The sequence below is a fragment of the Triticum dicoccoides genome, chromosome 2B (assembly GCF_002162155.2).
Source record: "Triticum dicoccoides isolate Atlit2015 ecotype Zavitan chromosome 2B, WEW_v2.0, whole genome shotgun sequence".
Taxonomy (NCBI): Eukaryota; Viridiplantae; Streptophyta; class Magnoliopsida; order Poales; family Poaceae; genus Triticum; species Triticum dicoccoides.
In genome coordinates, this window is record NC_041383.1 from 825,428,357 (window position 1) to 825,452,738 (window position 24,382).

The 24,382-nt window shown below is 47.2% G+C and overlaps 1 protein-coding gene and 1 pseudogene across 1 annotated transcript; both read left to right on the forward strand.

Moving 5' to 3' along the window:
- The first annotated feature begins 974 nt into the window (after positions 1–974).
- Positions 975–3,841, forward strand: LOC119266118. The gene is made up of 2 exons (XM_037547756.1): positions 975–1,116; positions 3,434–3,841. The coding sequence occupies exons 1-2, from the start codon at positions 998–1,000 to the stop codon at positions 3,690–3,692; spliced, it is 378 nt and encodes a 125-aa protein (XP_037403653.1). The 5' UTR covers positions 975–997; the 3' UTR covers positions 3,693–3,841.
- A 13,172-nt stretch (positions 3,842–17,013) lies between these two features.
- On the forward strand, positions 17,014–20,624 carry LOC119361612 (annotated as a pseudogene).
- The last annotated feature ends 3,758 nt before the right edge of the window (positions 20,625–24,382 follow it).

The following is a 24,382-nucleotide window of genomic DNA, read 5'->3' on the forward strand; positions in this document are numbered from 1 at the left end:
TGCCATGATATTTATACTGAAGTTGCCATGATATGTTTCAGCTATTTTTTTACATTTAAAAATAAATTTTAACATATTATAAAACAGGAAATAAGAAACTAGACTTGTCATGCACCATAAACTAAAATTGCCATGATACATGCACTTAAAATTGCCATGGTTCATGCAAAAAATATTTTCATGGTTAATGTACTAGAATTGCCATCATCAAAAAACTAAAATTGCCATGATCTACCAACTAAAATTGCCACATGGCAACTTTAGTTTAAGCACTATGGCGACTATAGCGTAAACATCATGGCAACTTCTGGGCAAAATTTTTTTTCTTCAAAACATATCAACATGGGGTCTAGTTTTGAAGCTCTCGTCAAGACGGATTTAATGATGAAAATGGATTTTTAATTCACTTTTTAATTAGGAGATAAAACATTTTTAAGCCGAAAACCAAAAAAACATGTTGATGTCATCTATTCATGCGTAGTAAAATGTGTGGTGATGAAAGCGTGTGGGTGATCTGTAAACGCCCACACGTGTGGGCGTTAGTTTTTCCGAATAAAAATGATCTGGGAAGGTGAGAAAGGAAGTTGGAAATTAAAGAGGGTATGTATGGATTATTGTTTAGGGGAAGAGGTATGTATGGATTTTTTTTTCTTTTTTGAGAAACTAGAGGATTTTTTTTGGAGGATTACTAGAGGATAGTTTTTTTTTTTTGAGAATCCACTAGAGGATAGAATTTTTTGTTTTTGTTTTTTAGTCTACTAGAGGATAGATGATTTTTTTTTTTTGAAAAAGAGGATAGATGATTTGATTGTGTGGACTAGTGTGGAGTTGGGCTGGCTCAGTGGGTGTGTAGTTGGGCTGGCTGAGTGGGTCTACTGGGTTGAGCCTACCGCTTCTTCTGTTCTCGTTCCACCCCCAAGAGAAACCTCTGGCACAATTCCTACATCCGCCGCCACGCCTGCTCTCCGGCCGCCGCCGGCACGCTTTCTCCGTCCTCATGTCCCGCTCGTCCTCCCCCATCTCCACCGGAGCATCCGTCGCCGGCGTCGTCCAGCCTTCTCCGCGTGAAACTGAAACTGAAACTGAAGCCCCTCATCTCTCGCCGCAGTTTGCAAGGTGAGAAGAAATTTCTTGTATGTCTATATATGGTGATGGAGACGGAATGGCTGTGCAATACTTGAAATTTTGCACTGTCCATTCATGGAGATTAATTATTTTTCTAACCATGATGTGCATCAGCACACCTTACTGCTCAATACTTAAAATTTGGTTGACCTGTATATTGATCTGAACCTTGTATATTCATTGACCTTTCTTGCACCGGCCCCATGCTTTTTTAGAACGAAGGCTCAAGAAGAGCCCGGCTTTGAATTAACAAAGCCATCAACCGGCCAGGAATACAAGAAACAAGAACACCACACCACATCGGCCAAACGATACAAAGGGGCTGCAAGAACAGCTTACAACGCTACTCCAACAACCAGCAAACAGAAGATGAACTATGAAGAACTGCTAGTTGAGGATAAGCCCCACTACCACAAGGCACCAATATGGCTACAAGTGCAGCCTCGAGGAGCACCGGCAAGGAATCGAACACAGGGAGGAAACCAGCAGATGAGATGATCCAAACACTTGCCCTCTCTAACATCGAAAGGGATCCCTTCCCCTCGCCTAGGCTCGAAGGCGCCGCACCGTCGAATGAAGAGACGCTCACCCGAGAGCTTGAGCAAAGGTTGGTCTCGAGACTGGGCCCGCCACGGAGCACGACCACAGGTCGGAGCACACACAACAGCAACGCCGCAGACACCGAAGGCGGCCAATCGTAGAGGGTAAGCCGCCGGAAGAGTTGTCGGAGTGAAGGAGCTACCGAGCCACAGGGACTCGATGGACACCAGCCGCCCACCTACCAGCTGCTGCACGCAACCCCAAAGCGCCAATCTTCCCTAGGCGGCGCCTCCAAGAAGGGCACGACGCACCTGGCGCCGCCGCCGCCCATCCAACAGGGATTCGAGCTTTCGCCCGGGAGCCTTGGCCGGGGTGTGGAGAGGAGCCCACAACGGCGACTCCAGGGAGTAGAACGACGCCAAAAGGCGCCGCCGCCGCCGTGCTGGAGAAGACCAAACAGGGGTTTCCCCCGGGCTCGACCCACACCACCAGTTTGGGGTGCACCCCGCCGGCACCGGATCCAGCGGCCAGAGGCCCCAAATCGACCAAGCCAGCGGAGGCAGAGAGCAGAGAGGGGAGAGGAGAGCCGGACCTTTAGATCTGGAGCGGAGGGAGGATGACCTCGCCGCCCCACGGCCGCAATCCGCCTGCTCCTCGCCGCCCAAGCAGCCGAGGAAGCCGGCCCGCACCACCCGCGCACGCCGCCAGCCGGAGACGGCGCCGCCTCGCCGCCAAGGCCGCCGCCCTGGATCCGGAGTCCTTCTCGAGAGAGAAGCGACGGAGACCTCGCCGCCACCTTCATCGGCCGCCGCACAGGCGCTGCCCGGTGCCCGCCTCGGGTGACGGCAAGGGAGGGAGGGAGGATGGAGAGGGGCGGCGCCGGGAAACCCTAGGCGCCCTCGAGCCGCCCTGGGGAGGGCAGCGCGAGGGAGGGGAGGGGAGGGGATTCTGTTCTCAGCTCCACCGGCCCCATGCTTGAGAGGCCATTGAATAACAACTAGTAGTACGTTAATCTGCAATGTGCCGCCGACCACCTAGTTTTGCAGCCTTTTTGGTACCAAGGTCAATTCCTCGTGGACACCAAACTGCTTGATTGCCATCCTATACTCATAGATACACCTCTGTAGTATAGGATGATCTTTGTCATAGCAAATGTGTAATTTTCCTGTTAGGCCAAATATGTGAACAAAAAATAGTACTGTTGAAACACCACAGCTCAACCTGACGATGGCGTTTGGAGATATTGATTCTGTTTGAGGTGATGATTTACTTATGTGGGTGAGTTTGTTTAGTTAGCATCTGCATTATTATTTATTTGCCCCCACTCTGTGTAGGAAAAATGGGGACGACTAGTATAGGGATCGATCTAGACATGAGGTGAGATGATGTGGTCCAGCAATATTGACCAGCGGATCGCACCTGGATTGCTGATCCTATATAAAATACTCGACCAATCGTTGTGGTTGGTTACATTTTCATGCTAAGTCAATTTTGCAGCAATCGGGTTTCATAAGATGAATAGGTCAATCACTTTGGGAACTGTCATTTGCACAGCCATCAGTAGCATACTAATATGCTATATATATTGCTATCCATTTCTTTGGTACTCACATGCAGCCATCAATTTCTTCCCTCTTGAATGCTTATCAACAATAGTGGCAGGCATATTTGTTACAACAAACAATTTGTACCTGTGCATGGCCTGTATATATGTGTGTGTGTGATTCCCTGGGGTTGTTGGGGCTAACCGGCCATGTTGCATGGACAGGATGTTGTTGTTGGAGCTCAAGCTGCAGGAGGAGCGGCTCAACCACGGGAGGAGAACAGAGTACGGCAAGAGGAGCTCAAGCGTGCCCGGCTGCTGCTGGAGGAGACCATGTACTGGAGGAGGAGGAACTCAAGCGCGCTCAGCTGCTGCAGGCGGAGGAGAAGAGAGTGCTGCAGCTCAAGCACGCCCAGCTGCAGGAGGCCACGCTGAAGTCGGTGAAAGCGCTGGAGTCCGTTACAAGGTCGATAGACAAGATTAAGTCCTCTGCATTGTCGTTGATTCATTGTGCTTAAACATCACATGGTCCCATTGACTTTGAGATTCAACCAACAACTAAATAAAAGTAGTAACTCACGAGGCACAGCCTGAGGATGAATGAAGATGGGAAATCAGGTCTTTCTTGGTACAAGCAGGAGTAGATGACTTTACAGAAACTATATCTATATGTATTCAGGTCTTTCTTGGAAAGAAGGTCTTCCACCACTTTTTTATCCCAACAAACAAACATGATCACTATATTTATATGTATGTTTCTTTGATTTCAGGCACGGCTTCCATTCTCGGCTGATCTCATTTCCGGGTGTGTTAATGGTAGAGAGTTGGTATTTGTCCAGTACGGAGCCTTTGCAGAAGAGGAACTTCGTCGATTTCTTTGAAAAGGCTTGACCGTCGTCTGTTTTTCGTTTCAACCAAGAGGGACTTCATTGTATTCGTTTTGGTTGGCAGCGGAGGGTTTGTCAAGCCTCTTCAAAAATTGTTGTGACTCATCAACTGGGTGTTCTCGCCAAATCGATGGTGTCGTTTCGCCTTGGTAAGCATTTTCTTGAGCGGCCAGAAGCCGGCCTGACATCTGATTCCCTTGGTCACTGAAAGGAATCAAGCTTGGCGGTTTGTGCTGATGCTGGAGCACAGCATCTTCTGCTTCTTTTACTAGCTGAGGTTTTAGTAACTAGAGAGAACAGTTTGGTTTGCAGCTTATTTCCTTTTCTGCATTTCAAGCTGCGACAGATTAACAGTTCAGTTTATGTAATGGTTCATTGGATGTACGCTCTTTGGATGCCTCGCGGAGATCAGGTCGGGGAGAGCACAACTAGGGCTAACGCTACTCGAGCGTCTCTGCTGGCCTCTCTGCTATGACGACGACGACGGCGATGGCTTGGGCTCTTCTCCAACTTAAGTCTAGCAGGCCGATGGTGGAGGCGGAGACAAGGCCGCCCGAGGGGCTTGGATTACCGCCGCCGGCGTCTGGATCTTCTCCGTCCGGAGGCGCGAAGGAGCCCCATCTGATCCGTTCGCGATCTCCCAAGTCCCTCGCGGTGCCATTCGGAGGAAAAGGGGGGGCGACGAGATCGGGCGGTGACCATGGGGATCAGCCGCGCGGTGAGATCGGACAGGAGGGTAGATCGTGGTCTCAATGGCAGGTGATCTTCTCCGACGATGCTGATTCAGACATCTGGATCGAAGGGAGGCTTCGATTCACATCGCATTCGCGGTGGCTGGTTCTTCTCGATCTGGAGAATGACATACTCGCCGGCGACTATCTATCGAACGGCGACATGATTGAGGTAGGTTCTAAATTCAAACTTGATGTTTATGATGTCGTTGTTGGCGATTGCGTGCAGTTGGATTTACGTTCGAAGACACCGGTGATGATCGATTTGACGGAACCGGTGATCCGTGCGAGACTGGGTGGACGTTTTTGGGCGCTTTTGGAGAGTGATGACGAAGATCAGGAGGAGTGCCACATCCCCATCGTCAACGCAGTCACCGGAATGCAGTTGGCCTCACCGGATGCCGACCCATTGCCGGTCTCCACGAGTACAGGTGATCGGCGCCGTTCAAAAGCTGTGACTTCCAAGGCGACCATGAAGCCGTGGATCGGGCCGCTTCCCAAGGTAAAGAGAGACCCGGTAACTTTGTATGATTTTTTGCCGGAAAATTGGACTCGTGTCACAAGGAAGAAGAAGAAAGGCAATTTTTGCCGGCCACCGCCGCCGCCAGGATTGCCGGTGGCGAGATCGGCGAACGATGTTCGAGCAGCCAGACGGGCTCGTTTGAATGTGTTATTGGGCTGTGGACCTGAGCTGAATGCGGGTTTGGATGTTGCGACGGTCGTGGATTCTCCTGGTGCGGGCGAGGCCCAACCAGAGGCCCAAGCCTCGCGCAGCCCGGTGCGGACATACGTGCATGTATCGCCGCAGACAGTTCTGCCTACGATCGAGTCTAGGTTTTCTTGTTCTGGCTTTCCTTTGCTCGGGACAGGGCGGGCGAGGAGGATCTCAACCGCCGGCGGGATGGCGGGTCGTGGTCTGTCGCCGTCCAAGCGAGGGCCACCTACCACCGCTGCGGCCTCGTCCTCTGCCGGAGTTGGTCGCGGCGCTCTGCCGGCAATTGACGCCAAGTCGGGAGCGGCCGGTCAGGAGGCGTCGCCAGTCGCTGGGGCTGGTGGTGCTGGCCGTGGTGCCACGCCGGCCGGTGGGGGTGGACGAGGCGGTCTGCTCCCTCCAACGCGGGTGGCAGCGGGGACCGGGGCAACGGGAGTGCAACCCCGAGCCGGGACTGGTCGGGGCGCCCATGCGTCCGCGCGAGGGGGGGCTGCTGCTTCATGTGCACTTCCGACGACCCACGCGGCCAAAACCAACGCGCGGCAGCCGGAGGAAGTGGCGCAGCCACCTGCAGCCAAGGCGCTTGCCCTGGGAAGGGGTCGCGGCGTGCAAGGGCGTGATGGTTACTCTGGTTTTAGCAGAGATGGTTGGAATTACAACCGTTACGGTCAGTGGGGAGATGACGGATATGATGCTTATGGTGAGGGACTGCACCGTGGATCTTCATCCGGTGGCAGCCGTGGTTACAACCGGTACAATGCTGAGGACACTGGACATTTTCAAGGTCCACCCGGTATTTTTGTGGAAGGTGTTTCCGGACCCAGGGATCGTTTCCGTGGTGGCTACCGTCACGGGGGGAGAGGGAGACAACCACCCCCGCCTAGACATTATCCACCACCACCGCCACCTGCTGTAGATTTGGCCTCGGAGGAGGTGCTCGAGCATTCAGCTGAGGGGGAGGGAGACCCATCCAAGTTACCCGCGGCAGCAGTGGACGCGGTTCGGGCTTTGGCAGCAGTGCATGTTCCGGTGTCTACTGGAGGTGCCAAATCTAGGGACGGTACGTCTGATAAAGGACCGGAAAAAGCGGAGGGCGAAAAGCTCTCTAAGTGGGCAATTAAGAAGAAAAAGTTGCCTTGCTATAGATGTTGTGAACCGGGTCACACTACCAGGGAAAAGCCTAGCAGTAGCGCGGATTTTGGGTCTATCAGTAGCGCGGGGAGGAGCGCTACTGATAAGGCGCTACAGCTAATGCTTAGCAATAGCGCGTCTGGACCCACGCTACTGCTAAATTGACTAAGTAGGAGCGCTTCTACAGAAAATTGCTACTGGTAATTAGTAGTAGCGCTTCTCCTCTCCCGCGCTACTACTATTATTTAGTATTTTATTTCTTTTCTATTTCATGTTGTATTCATACACCTTTACACAAGTTTTCATACAACAGGAATTTAGAGATTGTTTTTACATCATAATGAGTTATTACATCGTGGGGTGAAAAAATCGTGGACTAGTTTCAAGTGGATGTCCATCCACTTGAAACTAATCCGCGGTTCTTTCACCCCATGATATAATAATATCATCATCATCATCATATCATTAACAACTTATCATCATAATACATCATTGTCATATAACACCTCCTCAAGATCATCGTTTTCATCATTGACATCACATAACACCTCCTCAATATCATCATTATCAACTCTAACACATTACCACATAATAAACATATTGTACCTCATAGGACCTATTACATTCGATTAAGACCTACTACATTTTCTAAGGTAAAATAGCAAAAAACGAGATAGCCCCTGACTCTCCATTATGGAGAATGGAGATTAGCCTATCTCCAATTCTTGCCTTTCGCTCAATGTTACTTCCAAGAACCTCCTTGCGAATGTCCATACATTTCTTCCATTCTTTGATGATCATGTGTTCACGGGTTTTAGAAATCCGATATGCATAGGTGAGCTCCGTAGATTTACCTGGCAGTATGTTCAGAACTGAGAGGCGACCATGCAGAGACATCAGATGAGGCACACAATCCATCGGGAGTTTCTGTTGAAAAACATAATAATAACTTTGTAGTTAGCAATGATGTACTAGTTTTAGAAGTATGCAAAAGATGCACGGATGTCGTAATAGTAAAAAATCTTACCAGGGTATCTCCAGAGAAGTTATCGTGGTTCAACACATGCACTAGTGGCACGTATTCACCATAATTTGGAGGAGTTCGATAATAGTCATTGTAATTCTCAAGAGGAGTACAAAATGCGATCAGATGATTTTTCTCCTTATACGTTAATTCGGTGCCATCGGTGTAGTGGGTTTTATCTACCATCTTCCGCACAGTCTTTGAAGAATCAAAATAAGTTGTCAATGGAAATAAGCTATCAACTATTTTGAAATAAACAATATAAATTAGTTAATAACTATGTTTGAGAAACTCACATAGCGGTACAATCGGAAGCATATCAACAAGGACCCAAATGTCCATATTGTCTTCCTTGCTGTTAGGATCACCAAGATCCATGGTGACAATCATACCCTCATAAAAACCATACATTTTGCAAAGTGCTTCCCAATTTTGGCAACCAAAATGGGTTACGCTCTGAGCATTGCACAGATTTACTTCAAAATCCATATCATGATGGGTCCTTAGGTGTATTTTCTTTGTTTCAAAATTTTCATGGTCTTCAAAACCCATCCTCTCCAAGACATAGCGTCTTGCATGGCATGTGATAAGCTAGTCGAATTGTAAAATATGAAAATTAGACGTTGAAATAGTTGAAGTCATGCTTAATTACGAAAAAAACACTTGTCGTTGTTGCGTACCGTTTCACAATCGAAGGTCTCCTCGAGCTTAATGCTGAAGCGCCGATCTTCGTCCAGCCGAACGAACCTATCGCACATACCTCGATCGTCGTGGCACCAGCTACACTCCCCCGGGAGACCGTCGTCGTCCGAGTACGACATTTCCTACAATCATAATTCAAAGATTAAACTTGTACATATTTTAGCACAAGTCATGCCAGAATTCACGACAAAATCGGGCATGACCTTTGTTAAAAAAGGACATATCGAGCGCCTGAAATTTGCCGGAACGGAAATTAATCAACACTCCGGCAAAACATAGGCCACTCGGAGATGTAAACTGAACATGAACGGCCACTTGGGCAACCACATATCTTATTTGAGCAACAACACAAGATATACAAGGATATTTGGTTGGTCTCACCTCGATGTCGGAGGGGGTCGGTGACTGGGACGACGGCGGGGATGTCGGAGGGGGTCGGTGACGGGGACGACGGTGGTCACCTGAAACCATATAAGTTATCACTAATACATCCCGAATAATTGCTTAAACTAAAAAATAACAACAAATATGACATGTTCAACTAGTTTTATTTATTCAACTAGTTCTTACTAAATATAAACTTACTATAAATAGAAAAAAAACTAGTTCTTTCTAAAAATAAAGTAGTTCAACTAGTTATATTAATTATTTTACTAAAAATACATTATTTCTATTAATTCAACTAGTTTATTAATTTACTTACTAAACTAGTTCAACTACAACTAAAGGAGTTCAACTACCACTACTACTACTAAAAATCTAGTACTAACTAAGCAACATCTAGTACTAGCTATGAACCCTAAATTAACATCTACTACTACTAAATCTAGTACTAACTAGTGGCAGGGGGTGGGGGGCGACGGAGAGGTAGCTAGGGGCGGCGAGGTCGAGGGCGATGGGAGGAGGGCTGCCGGCGAAGGAGGGAGGAGGGGCGGCCGCAGGCGGAGGGAGGAGGGGCGGAGGCGGAGGAGGGAGGGGCGGCCGCAAGCGGAGGGAGGATGTGCGAGAGGAGGAAGGAGGGACGGAAGGAGGGGAGTACCTCAGCGGCGGACGGACGAAGGCGGCGGCGGCGGCAACGCACGACGACGGTTATGCGGGCGAGAGTGAGAGTGTGAGTGAGAGGGCCGGTCATGCGCGTGGGGATAAGGTAGGGATAGTTGTAGCGCATTTGCCAAAACGCGCTACAGCTAATCTGAATAGCAGTAGCGTTGTTTAGTATAGTGCGCTACTGCTATAACTAGCGGGGGGGGGGGGCGAGGTCATGGCAACTATAGCAGTAGCGCTGTATGCGGTGGACGCGCTACTGCTATTTTCCTGTCAGCAGCGTGTTTTGACGACACGCGCTGCTGCTAAATAGCAGTAGCGTGGTATTTTGAAGAGCGTTGCTTTTAAGATTCTGTGTATAGGCTTTTCCCTAGTAGTGTCACTTCGTGGCAGAGTGTACGAATGAGCTTTGTGATTATTGTCTTCGCTCCCAACATGTGACCGGGGAATGCCCTCTTCTCTCCGGTCCTAAGCCTGACATTAACATTTTCTGGGTCTGCTGTAAAGAGTTGATGTTTTTTGAGACACCGGAGGTCGATCCTCTACCGCAGATGATTGAGAGTTCCTTCCCGGCAGTTATCAGAGTTACTAATGGACAGTTGACCGAGGCTCAGATTGTCAGACAACTACGTGAGTTAGTACCGGGTAATTATCAGTGGCAACTGGAGCAGTTAGAAGGTAAGTCTTATAAGGTTGATTTTCCCACAAAAGAGGATCAGATGCATTTTCTTAAGTGGGGTTTATGCAGAGTGACGAGCACAAACATTGTTATTGCTTTCGACGAGTGGAAGCAGGAGGAACCTGAGGGTACACCTTTGGAGAAGGTGTGGGTTCGCTTCTATGGCGTGCCACCTAAATTGGTAAAACATTTTCTGGTTGCTTGGAGCTTGGGTGTGTTGATCGGTAAGACAGAAAAGGTTGACATGCCATTCACACGCGCACATAACGCTGCGAGGCTTTTGGTCAGTGTTGCGAGTATTGAGCATATACCAGATATAGTCAGATGGACATATGCTCGAGTCACTTATGTACTAGAACTTGAGATCGAGGATACTGCAGTTTCCGAGGAGGGAAATGCGACACAAGACATGGATACGACCGAGGGTGGCGGCGCACCCGGGAACTAGGATAAGGGGCCCGATGATACTATGCCGGAGTCGGACAAAGGGCCGGCCACACGTCCAGATAAGGTAGCCAGTTCTACCAAAGAGGCGCCCCCGTCCACTACTCCGATGAACATGCTTCGCTTTGGTTCATTTGCACCGGGGTCCGCTCCTAATAGGTTATGTAGCACCAGGGTCGAGGCAGATGACCCGACAGAGCTTGAGTTTCCACCAGTGCCGCGCCTAGTCGGTAATGTGACGATCGCAGAGCCTACTCCAGGCGCGATGGTGGATTCTGTTGGGGAGGCCGCAGATTGTGGGGGCCATGGGCAGGATGCCCATCACACCCAGACATGCGAGCTCGACCTTTCGTCAGCGGGAGGGGCGCTTGGACAGGAGGTCTATGGCGTCCTTCTTTCTTCGACGTCTCCGGTCGAGTTGGGGGTCAGGTGCGTGAAGGAGTCCCGTGCTATAACCCCCCCACAGGATCACTCCATCCACGGTGGCGAGCCAGGGGTGAGATGCGGGGAGGAGCCCCGTGTCGTTACCCCTGCGCAGTATTGTGCCGAGCAGGGTGGCCGAGGGTCGACCGTTCCGGCGGGCGGTCAGGGGGTCGGGATCAATGAGCAGGCGTCTTCACGGTCCTCCTCCCCCTTGACACTCGCAGCGGAGTTTCACTCCACCACGCCCTACCCTCCTTCACCAACGATAAGGGAGGGGCATGGGAGTCCTGACCACACCCTTTGCGAGAGGACCACAGAGGAGCTCATTGCTTTTGGCGGGATTGCGGATCCGGTGTCGGCTGGCAGGCGTGTCAGCAACCGGATCCACGGACAGCTGGACGCGGACGACCTGCAGCTAGCGCGTGCCAAGAGGGCCACCATGCTTCGCCATGCCGAGACTTCTGCAGGTACGTCCTTTGATATTAGTTGTTCAATTTTACATTTCTCTGAGAATGATATTGTTGATAAGGCAAACGACTTAGGCATTTCTGTGGGATCAAATGAAACCGAGGTTGTCAAATCCGTTAATGATCTGTTAGACATGGAAGCGGAGAGAGCTTCTGAGATCATTCGTAATCTTGCCTCTATCCAACCTATGAATGACAATGAAATGAATAATTTAGGAATACATGATCTTGCAAATATCTGTAATAATCTCCTGCCTAGTGTCGAGGCTGAAGATGAGGAGGAGGTTGAGATCTCAGACACGGTAGAGCCTCTCTTGATGGAGGAGGCAGTGTCTGGTCTGGATGATTCTATCGTCCCGCAGGGTGTTGAGGAGAATCCCAAACGTCCCTGGAAGCGGAAAATCTATCCTACTTCGACTGTACGCAGAAGTGCCAGAGTTAAACTTAAGAAAAAAAAATTCATGATGACTTATGAAAGGACTCTTTTGGAATAGCAGAGGTCTAGCAGACTTGGCTAAACAAAGATTCTTAGCAGAGGCAACATTAGAGCACCACTTAGATTTTGTTGCACTTTTGGAAACTGGATGAGATAATTTCACATCCCAATTCCTTCAAACCCTTTCCAGTGGTATAGATTTTGATTGGCACATTCTACCGCCTAGAGGAAGATCCGACGGCATTTTACTAGGAGTATGATGTGAGACGTTAGAGGTGCTTAATGTGGTGCAGGGAGACTTTTCAGTTAAATTCAAGGTGAGATCAAAATTGGATGGGTTCCGATGGTCTCTCGCTGCGGTATATGGGGCAGCGCAACCTGAATTTAAACCCGATTTTCTTGCCGACTTAGTGCGGATTTGTGGAGATGAAAATCTGCCACTTCTAGTCGGGGGTGATTTTAATATCATTCGGAGAAGAGAAGAGAAGAATAATGACAATTTCGATGGTCGTTGGTCTATGATGTTCAATATGATTATCGAGAGCCTCAATTTGAGAGAAATTGAGCTCACCGGTAGACAGTTTACATGGGCCAACTCGTTACCTATTCCGACTTATGAAAAGCTGGATAGGGTACTTGCTAGTTCGGAGTGGGAACAAAAGTATCCTTTGGTGTCGGTTCATGCGATGCAAAGAGGGATCTCAGATCATACACCACGCTTTTTAGATTCGGGTGAGGCTACCCATGTTGCAAACAAAAACATCTTCTCCTTCGAGCAAAGCTGGTTTGAGCGCGAAGGATTTATGGAGATGATTGCACGCGAATGGGCAAAGCCAGTTACTGATTGGACCCATGTCGAGAGATGGCAGAATAAGATTAGACACCTCTGACAATTTCTGAGAGGATGGGCCAGGAATGAGAGTGGGATTTATAAGCAAAAAAAAGAACGTCTAACTCAGCTCATTGAGGCACTAAATGTAAAGGCTGAAACCACTCTTCTTTCCGCTAATGAGCACCGAACCAAGACCGAGGCTGAACAAGGCCTTCGTGCTCTCTTGAGAGAGGAGGAACTCAAGTGGGCGTTGCGTGCGAAAACGCTTAAGGTTGTCCAAGGGGACGACAACACACAGTTCTTCCATATGGTTGCAAATGGTAAACATAGGAAGAAGAAGATCATTCAACTTGAACAAGATGAGGGAACAATAGTGGGGCTTGAAAATCTGAAAGCGTATATTTCCAACTATTATAAAGGACTTTTTGGACCTCCGAATCCTTCGACGGTGTCTCTTGATGAGTCTGTAATTGATGAGATACCTCAATTACAGGCAGCGGAGAACGATGTTCTCTCTGCACCGTTTACTGAAAAAGAAGTTCATCTGGCCATAACTCAAATGAAGCCGAATAAAGCACTGGGACCAGATGGGTTTCCAGCTGAATTCTATAAGAAATGTTGGCATATCATTAAAGATGATCTTATGCCTATGTTTCAAGATTTTTTCGAGGGCCATTTGGAGTTGTTCCACCTCAACTTTGGTACGATAATGTTATTACCGAAGAAGAATGAGGCAGTCCGGATAGAACAATTCCGACCCATTTGCCTGCTGAATGTGAGTTTTAAAATTTTCGCAAAGGTAGGAACCAATAGATTGACACAAATTGCTCACTCAGTGGTTCAACCTAGTCAGACAGCTTTCATGCCTGGACGACACATACTCGAAGGAGTGGTCGTATTACATGAAACACTTCATGAGATTCACTCTAAGAAACTAGATGGGGTTATCTTAAAAGTGGATTTTGAGAAGGCTTATGATAAAGTCAAATGGCCTTTTCTTCAGCAGGCAATGCGTATGAAGGGTTTTAGTGAAACCTGGAGGCATCAGGTCAATACTCAAGTCCAGAAAGGTAGTGTCGGAATTAAGGTGAACGATGATATCGGTCACTACTTCCAGACGCATAAGGGGTTGAGACAAGGGGATTCCATGTCACCTCTTTTGTTCAATATTGTGGCAGATATGCTGGCCGTCATTATTGGCAGGGCCAATCAACACGGCCATGTAGAGGGTCTAGTTCCTCATCTGGTTGATGGAGGGGTGTCCGTTCTACAATATGCTGATGACACTATCATTTTCATGGAACATGACATGGCTAAAGCACGTAACATGAAACTTATCTTATGTTTATTCGAACAATTGTCTGGATTAAAAATTAATTTTCATAAGAGTGAGGTGTTCTGTTTTGGGAAAGCCAAAGACGAGGAACATACCTACAGACAATTGTTTGGATGTGAATTAGGTGCTTTACCATTCAGTTACTTGGGTATTCCGATTCATCACCGTAAATTATCCAATAAGGAATGGAAGTGTATTGAAGAACAAATCGAAAAAAAACTCAGCTGCTGGAAAGGCAAGTTGATGTCTTATGGAGGTCGACTAGTTTTGATTAACTCAGTATTGACTAGCATGCCAATGTTTTTACTTTCGTTCTTCGAAATCCCGAAAGGAGTCCGAAAGCGACTTGATTTCTTTAGATCTCGTTTCTTTTGGCAGTCTGATGAGGCCAAGAGGAAATACCATATCGCGCACTGGGATATCCTTTGTCGACCTAAAGACCAAGGGGGCTTCAGTATTGAGAACTTGGAGATTAAGAATAAATGCCTGATGAGCAAATGGTTGTACATGTTAGAGACAGAGCCGGAGGGCATGTGGGCTCAAATCCTGCGCAATAAGTATTTGCACTCGAAAACGCTAGCCCGGCTTACCATCAGACCGTCTGATTCACCGTTCTGGAAGGGACTTTTGAGAACAAAGGATATGTTCTTTCGTAGGGTCAAATTCTTGATTGGCAACGGGATGTCAACAAGATTTTGGGAGGATACGTGGCTAGGAGAGACACCACTGGCCTTACAATATCCTACCCTTTACAATATTGTGCAACGGAAGGGAGATTACATAGGTATCGTCCTTCAGACTATTCCCTTGAACATCCAATTCAGACGTACGTTAGTGGGTGAGAGATGGACAACATGGATGCACTTGATTCGGAGATTGATTGAAGTTCGACTCTCCGTGTGCCTGACTCCACAAAATGGAAGTTAACTAAAAATGGGATATTTACGATGAAATCTTTTTATATGGATCTAATTAATTCTGGCCCCATCCCGAGGTCCCTTCATATATGGAAGGTTAAAGTTCCTTTGCGGATCAAAATTTTCATGTGGTTTGTCCACAAGCAAGTAATACTCATAAAGGACAACTTACTTAAGAGGAGATGGGTAGGTAACTCACGGTGTTGTTTTTGTACTCAGGATGAGACAATACAACATTTATTTATCGAATGCCCACTTGCAAAGTTACTTTGGAGGACGATTGATATAGCTTTTAATATCAATCCTCCAGTAGATATTGCGTCATTGTTTGGGACGTGGTTAGCTAGGGTTGAAAAGATCACGGCAGCTCATATTCGGATTGGAATATGTGCGCTATTATGGGCTATATGGAACTGCAGAAATGATATGATTTTTAATAGACAACACAACTCAAAATTTTTTGCAGGTTATCTTCAGAGCTACAGTTTGGATCCGTACATGGTCCTTACTCACTCCTACGGACTCCGGGGAGCCTTTGGTTACTGGGGGCAACCAATGGGAGATGATGGCTCGGGTTATATTCAACCGGTTCGGATGTCGGTCGCATAACATGATAGGAGTCTAGAGAGCTTGTCCTTATTATCACCATACCGGTTGTCTTTGTGCTTTATTTTGCTCCGTTTGCGAGCTGTAAGACCTTTGTGATGACTCTTTCTGAATTTTTAATAAAAAGGCCGCATGCATCATCATGATGCAGAGGCCGGGGGTATACCTCCATTTCAAAAAAAAAAGTAATGGTTCATTGCTGCCGGCGAGATGAGATGGCCATTTTTTAGGACTCCATAATTCACTTTTTTTTAACACGTAAGACATTATTCCCGGGGGTACTTTGTTTTCTTTTCACGAATGCAATATACTTGTATTTGTCTCGTTCCGTATTTGATTTATTCGTTTTCACGACTGGGTCCAACTTGGGGGATAAAGACTCCTTTATTTTAAGAAAGTATATGCAACAAGGAGCATCTAGCATCAAAATTGTAGGATACAATGATGACACAGCACCTGCGCGTTCTCGCCAAGGAGAAACCAACAAAGCCACAGTGGTTGGTGGTTCCGCCCACAATTTGTATGTACGTGAAGGTTGACACTTTCGAGGAGATTCTAATTAGGCTCGTCCTCACATTCTAACCCATCCAAGATTTCTCTCCTTCTGGTGCTACTGCTGCAGCTGCTGAGCATTTGAAGGAGTCGCTCGTCGACGGCAAGCCGCACCGATCCAGGTCAGCTTGAACCTTTACTTTCTTCATTTCTTCTTCTGCGTTCAACTTATATCTTAGCTCTGAACAAACCAGTTTTCAAACAAGAAAAATCAAGGGAAATTTCAGCAAGCTATGTTAGCTCTGAACCACCAACCTACTTTAGCTCTCGACACACCAGTTTTCAAAGAATAAAATCCGAGGCTAATTTCAGTAAGCTGGGGCTGGGAAGGGAGAAGTATGGGTGGGCAAGCAGAACGCTCTGTCTTATGAAGGTGTGAGGAGTCAGAAGAAGATAATTTGGTATTTACAACATGGAGTGTATATTTCACGTCACGACATCCAGATATATTGAGTATAACATGCATTCCACGTACATGATTTCTTGTCAAAGCACAAAATGTTTGCAAATAAGTGCCAGATCATTCATGATGTTTCTCTAACCTGATTTGCTGCTGATGTATCCATTGAGACTAATTTCATGGGTGGTAACACGGATCTGGACAAAATAATTACCGAGCGCGATAGCTTGTTCGTGGCTTGTTGTATATTCTGACTGCAAAAATAATTTCTTCGTGGCTTGTTGTATATTCTGACTGCAAAATTTACTCCGTGGCTTGTTGTATATTCTGACAGCAAAAATAATTTCTTCGTGGTTTGTTGTATATTCCGAGGGCAAAAATTACACCCACAATCCTAATTCTGCCCACTGTTTGCTCACAGGACGAAGACAGATTCCCACTCCTCCAACCATGAGCTTTTTTTTTTTGCGGGGCCTCCAACCATGAGCTTGTCTGCCATCGGGATCATTAGTGCCATCAATGAGTGTGTCAGTTTGTTTCAGTCGGCAAAATCTGCCATTTCATCTCTGCGCTCCCGATGGAGTGGCTCACAGGAGCAAAGTCTCCAGGATGATGTAATGCGATTACAGAGTGACCTACAACGACTCTGCGACACTCTTCCTGCAATGTACGACCTCATTAATGGAGCAGAGTGGAAAAGCTATGAAGAGCGTGTGGCCAAGCTCCTTCCAAGTCTCAAGGATGCCGTGTCTGAGGCTGAGGACCTTATCGATGAGTTCAGATGGTACGAGATGAAGGTGCAAGTTGAAGGCCATGCAAACCAATCTCCTTTCATTGACTTCCTTGATAAGGTCATTCATGGCAACTTCTACAAAATGAATGATGTTCAATCAAGGTTGAATCACCTTTCAAGTCAGTTGGAGAATATGGGGCTTCGTGGAGTTACACATCTCTTTGAAAAATTAGTCAGGCCGGAGACCACCTCTTTGTTGTCAAACGAAACAAAGATATTTGGTCGTGGCAACGAGCTGAAGCAGATATTGGGATCTCTTAATGTACCAACGCATCCAAAACGCAAGAGAGAAACAAGTTCAATCTATGCATCAACAAGCACATCATCAAGCAACCATGTTAATGGTGAACCGATAATATCGAGTCTTCCTGTTTTGGTGGTAGCTGGAATTGGTGGTGTTGGAAAGACTACTTTGGCCCAACATATCTGCAACCATCAACGAGTGAAGTCTCACTTCGAGCTAATAATTTGGATTTGTGTCTCAAATGACTTCAATGCGAAGAGGTTAAGTAAAGAGGTCATAGAATCATGCATGGTAATGAGGCAAAGATTGATAATTTGGATTCTCTTCAGCGTGCTCTTTCTAACCACGTGAAAAATAAAAGGTTATTGATAGTCCTTGATGATGTGTGGGATGATGCTTTGAAGGATAGTGGGCGGTGTTGGGAAATGTTTTGTGCACCTTTTACAAGTGTCCAAGAGGGAAGTGCGATGTTAGTCACCACTAGATGTCCAAATGTTACCAAGGCCGTGCACACAATGGAGCCTGTTATAGTTGAAGGTCTAAAGGACGATGTCTTTTGGAATTTCTTCAAGTTATGCGCGTTTGGATATGAGGGTTCTAGCAATGATCCTGAGTTAGAGCGTATTGGGAGAAGAATACTCCCTAAATTGAAGGGTTCTCCTTTGGCCGCTAAAACTCTAGGGCGCATGTTAAGCATGGACCATCAAGCATCGCATTGGAGTTCTATACTTGAGAGTGAACTGTGGGAGTTGAAACAAAAGGAAACCGAGATTTTGCCTGCCCTTCGGTTGAGCTACATGTATTTACCATTCTATCTGAAACAATGCTTTGCATTCTGCGCCGTGTATCCCAAAGATTACAAATTTGAGAAGGCATGCTTAGCTGGAATTTGGGTAGCAGAAGGCTTTGTGGAGCCTCAAGGTGATGTTCCCATTCAAGATATTTGCTATCAGTATTTTGAAGACCTTGTGTCGCGGTCCTTCTTTCAAAAGGTTAATGGTGGATATGTAATCCATGACTTGCTGCATGACATGGCACAAAAAGTTTCAGAGCATGACTGCTTCATCTTACGAAATAAGAGTGACTTTGATAAAGTTCCCCAGAATGTTCGCCATCTATACATACTCCCTAGCAGTGAATTTGATGATTCCAACTTGTTGAGACTATGCAAGTACACGAAGCTGCGCACCCTAATTTGCAAGATTAATTTGGGGAGAAGAACATGCTTTGTAATGGACCACTGGTGTACTAAACTTACACGTACGCGTGTGATGTCTTGTGCCTTCACAAATGAATTACCAAATAGTATCGGTAATTGGAAGCATCTTCGGTACCTTGAAATCTCCAGACCATGTACTTTGAAGAGGATTCCTTCAACTTTCTGTTGGCTATATAATATGCAGATTTTATATGCCAAGAAATGCAAGCTACAGAGCTTACCCGCTGACTTTGATAAGTTGACCCGCTTACAAAAATTTGAAGTAAACGAACTAACAATTGATTCAGCCAACAATGATATAGAAGTACTTGAAGGCCTGCAACCTCCTATCAGCCTCAAGCGTCTCTATGTCAAGAATTATGTCGGTTTCTTGCTCCCAAGCTGTTTTCAACCACAAAACTTGCCAGGCTTAACATCTCTTGATTTTAAAGGTTGTGTTGGACTGAAGAGCATAAAGCTAAACGAGTTACCTGCAACTGGTACTTTCGTGTCCTTGACAAACCTATGTATTGATGGGTGCAAAAAATTATCAAGCCTAGAAGATTTTCTGCAACCAAGTTATGTACCTGGCATCAAGAAAATTAAAATTAAAGATTGCAAGATGTTAGCATCTGTACCAACTGAGATTTTTGGGGGTTTTCATTTCCTTGAAGAACTGTGCATAGCTGATTGTCCAAACATGCGCCTCCAAAGATTGGTTTCGCCGTCCCTCAAGGAGCTCAATTTATTGCATTCTAGTATCTTTTGCAATATTGACTGCTGCTCCCTCACCTCCTTTCATTGTCAATGCCACATTGCCACGTCCATACAACTACAAACGTGGAGTCTTCCAGCTCTAATGAGGATGGAAATTTGGTGCAGCTCGGTTACCTCTATTGGAGGCTCCCCTAGCCTTTCCGTTTCTATGGGTACTAGCAGCATTAGATCATTCCCATCCCTTACTATCCTACAAGTTCAGTTCTGTGAAGAATTGTCAACCCTTGATGACCTCTTAACACAAGAATATCTACCTGCTATTGAGAAAATTGAAATCAACCGTTGTAGGGAGTTAGTGTCCCTTCCAGTTGAAAGGTTTGAGAGTTTTCCTTATCTGAAACATCTCGTGGTTTCTAATTGCCCAAGTCTCAACTGGCCAAGGGGGCTTATGATCCCATCATCTCTCCAAAGTCTAATCTTCAGGAGATGCGGGGATATGTCTCCATATGTTCCCAGCTGCCTACAGAACCTCACATCCCTTGTCACACTGAGCATCGGTGGATGCAAGGGCATAACATCCATTCCAGGTGACATTTGGCTTGGTAATCTTGTAACACTTGAGGAATTATATATTACGCATTGTCCAAACCTAGTTTCAATTGGTGGAGCAAAGGCAGTTCGAAAAATAAGAATGGTGTTTATATACGAGTGCCCAAACTTAGAGGAAGCGGAGCAGATATACAAGTGCCCAAAATAAGATTGTTCCGCCAAAGGTATTTGTGCTAACACTTATTTCCTGGCCAGGTTTTTTAGTCTTGATTCGTTATATATTTACTAAAACCAGAGTAATAATGTTTACAGTCGTTCAATACAGATGGCACTCTGAAAAGAACAAACTTGTTAAACTACAGAAGAATGAGTCATGCTGTTTTAAGTCTCGCTGAGCATTGGTGGGTGCCAGAGTATAACATCCATTCCAGGTGACATTTGGAGCAGTAATCTTGCATCACACGAGGAACTGAAGATTTCGGAATGTCCAGACCTAGTTTCATTTAGTGGAGCAGAGGCAGTTGCAAACATAAAGAAGGTTGAGATATACGAATGTCCAAAGTTAAAGGAAGTGGATCAGACCGATAGATGACCAGCCAAGGTATTTGTGCTTACACTTATTTCCCGTCCAGCTTTTACTTATATTTTGTTCGAAATTCCCTATATACTGGAAATAACTGATGCATTAGGCAGTAGCAATCCAACTTAAACTATCATCTTCAAAGTACCCTGGATTTACTTACTGATTTTTTCAACAAGGAGGTTAAACCCCCCGGCCTCTACATCATCGATGCACACAACCATCTTGTTTCTGCTTGTTACTTCCAATGCTTAGTCCGTATACAATCATGATCTGTTAATATCTCCGGAAAGAAAAGTCCGTATGGAATCATGATCTGTTAATATTTCCTGAAAGAAATGTTCGATGTTCACAGTAATTGCACATATGTGACACTTTGAAAAAACTTGCTAACATCAGCAGGAAGTTGTTTCTGTCCAGCCTTCACTTCTCTCTTGTTCGAAATTCCCTATACGCCGGAAATAACATGTACTCCAATTATAACATACTCCCTCCGTCCCATAATATGAGAACGTTTTGACACTAGACTAGTGTCAAAAATGCTCTTATATTATGGGACAGAGGGAGTATTATGCGGTAGCAATCCAAGTTAAATTGGTATCACTAAAGTACGCTGGCACCTAAATGTATTGTAAAACTGTGGTTTCGTCCATCCCACCAGTGTATTACAACTTCTGACGCGTAGACTCGACCCTCTCCCGACCGCGACCGCGACCGCGCCGCCCCCGCGGGCGGCCGGCCGCGCCTCTCCTCCTTCCCCGCGAGCCCTCCCCCCTCTCCTCCTCCTCCCTGCCGCCGTCGCCGGCGCCCGCCGCGGGCCTGGCCCGGGCGATGTTGGCGGCGGCGGCCCCCGGCCCTTACCCGTCTAGGGTTTCTCCGGCGCGGGACGGAGCGCTCCGGCGGTGTCTTCAGGCGGCGGCGGTCCTGTGCGGCGGCGGGGTCTCCTGCGGCGACGGGGGCGAGCTCCGGGCGGCAGCGGCGCCATTGGCGGCGGGGCTGCGCGGCGGCGCGGGCTGGCGGCGCCCGCCCGGCCCAGATCTGGGCCCTTCGGGTCCCATCTGGGCCTGGGCGGGCAGGCGTCTGGCATGGCGTTGGCGCGGCCATCAGGAAGCGGTGGCGAGCAGCGATGATCGGCGGGGGCTGGTGGCGTCGACGCCAGCCTGCTGCAGCGTGGCCGGCGGGGCTTAGCGGGCCCATTTCGGGCCTGGCCGGGCCAGGGGTGGCCTGGTATGCCCCGCTGCCGTGTCCGGACGGCTACCGCGACGGTGCCGGAGGCGCGAGCCTCCCGCACGACGGCGGTGGAGGTGGTTCCCTCCTGGTCGGCCTTGGTGCTGCTGCTCCCATTGCTTGGATCTTCTCTCCGGTCTTCTTGACCTCGTGGTGGTGCTCGCAGCAAGACGGCGTTGGTGGCGGTGCAACCGTGATGGCGCATGGTTGGGCGGTGGTTTGGTTGGTCGGCTTCGATTGGCCGGTGGGGTTTGGCGTGCCGGAGAAATCCTTGCCGGTTCGTCCGGCTCCGATGCGGTGACACCAGCGGGTGCCACTGTCCCTTCTTGGAGGGTGTCGGGAGTAGCTATCCCCCACCTCCCTCCGCGCACTGGGGGAAACCCTAGGAATTGTCCGGGCAGCAGTGTCGTCGGGGTCGCATTCCTTCTTGGAGGTGCTGCTTAGTTCGCGGTAGATCGGAGCCTCGAGCTGTGGTGGTTTGTTCCGGAGGGCGCTGCGGTCGCGGTTCTGCCTCGCTTTGTCGAGCTGCCGCTGTTGGCATTTATTTTTTTTTCTTTTTCTTTGGGCCTGATGTGCTGCTTGCCCCAGCATTGTGATATGTACTATGGTGGTTTGCTTTGGAATACAAAGGGGGGAAACCCTCTTTCGGTATTGTAAAACTGTGTGCTGTTATGTCGTGAAACTCTTCCTTTTTTTATTTGCCACATAGGCTTTACTGTGTTGAAAATCGTCCATAGGATCGATCACATCAAATCACGATGAACACATGCGCGCACAAAACTGTTAGCCAAGGATACGTCTTGTACCCTTTAAATTTCTCTTTATTTTTTTTCTGGTTTTCTCTGTGTTACAATAGCTAGCCCTGCCTATGTATATATAGACGCAGGGTGAGAAAGGATGGCTTACAAAGCCGACTCCAACTAATACTCGTACATGACTAGTACTCGTACATAGACACCAAGCCGGACTACTACATGAAACTGACCCGGACTCAACATTCCTAACATGACTGGCACAAGCCAACGCACCTAACCGGACTCTACTAATCACAGGCAAGCTTGATCACCTTTGCTAACCCTAACATTTTTTCGATAAAGAATATTTCATTCAATTGATATATCGAGGTGATACAACCGCATTGAAGAATGCCCGGCCTCTGCATAGCATGATGCACACAGCCAACATGTCCAACAACCCTAACATGACTCTACGTACTAGCCAAACTAATACACATGTGTTTGGATTACTCTAACATACTGACCTTGTTTTCTTCTTTCAATGACAGGCGAGCAGGAAGCCATAGCTGCATTATTTCTCTGTAGGAGCCTATCCATTTTAGCACTTTTATTATCCCATCAATAATTCCATGTGCAATCCCATAACTATCAGTTCCCAGTTTGTACACTCGCAATCTTGTTGTAACTTATGAAAACGACAGAATCACTGCATCTGAGACTATCAGTTCCCAGTTTGCATCTCTAGGACATGTTGTATCTGTATGCATTTTATGTGTTTTGGTGCATCGTAACTCTGGAATCACTGCATCTGCGACTTCTTGTATGGTTTATGTTCTTAGCTCTGTGGTTTCTACTTGTACTTTCTGTCTTTCTTTCGTCTTTAAGTATTACCTTTTTCTCAGGCCTGTGTGACGACCTGCGTGCCCATATCGACGGTTTCTCCTCCTAGAAAATGAGGAGGACGGCAGTTGGTTTCATGTCTCAAAAGAAATACTCCCTCCGTCCGGAAATACTTGTCATCAAAATGAATAAAAGAAGATGCGTCTAGAACTAAAATACGTCTAGACACATCCCTTTTATCCATTTTGATGACAAGTATTTCCGGACGGAGGAAATATTTACTAGTTTTCTGTAACAGTTTTACATGGACCAGATTTCGCCTTGGATGATTGTTTCAGACTGACACAAATTTAAAATAAACTCCCTTTATACATGATCTCTTAATGCAGAAAGCAAGATGGGTCCACATTAAAGAGTAAAGTAGGACTAGTTTGAACATCTAAGCACAAGAGTTGACCAGTCAACTTAGTAAGTGTATGAACACTAGTAGAAAACAGGGCTATCGTTCGGGCCTGACCAGCCCATTGGTCCCGGTTCCTCATGAATCGGGACCCATGGGGGGATTAGTCTCGGTTCATGAGCCCAGGGGGCCGGCCGGGGCCTCGAGGGCATTGGTCCCGATTTGTCCGGATCCATTTGTCCCGGTTTTAGGCACGAACCGGGACCAATGGGCCGCGCTCCTGGCCCACAGACATTGGTATCGGTTCATGCCTTGAACCGATATAGAAGGGGTGGCTTTAGTCCCGGTTCGTGCCACGAACTGGGACAAATAATTTGCCTATATATACCGCGGCATGAACCGGGACAAATAATTTGCCTATATATATCCATCGCCGCGGCAGAGCACTCCACAGTGCTCTGTTTTTTCAAGCCGGTGAGGGGAGGGCATTTGGGTGCTCTAGTTCACCTCCTATGCAAATGAGGTGTTCGATGAAATGCCCCAGCACTAGTTAATCTTTCTCGTCT

Coding starts and splice junctions, on each gene's coding strand:
- LOC119266118 (XM_037547756.1), top strand. CDS start 998: ATGTCCCGCTCGTCCTCCCCCATCTCCACCGGAGCATCCGTCGCCGGC. Junction 1,117..3,433: donor CTCTCGCCGCAGTTTGCAAG/GTGAGAAGAAAT, acceptor TTGCATGGACAG/GATGTTGTTGTTGGAGCTCA.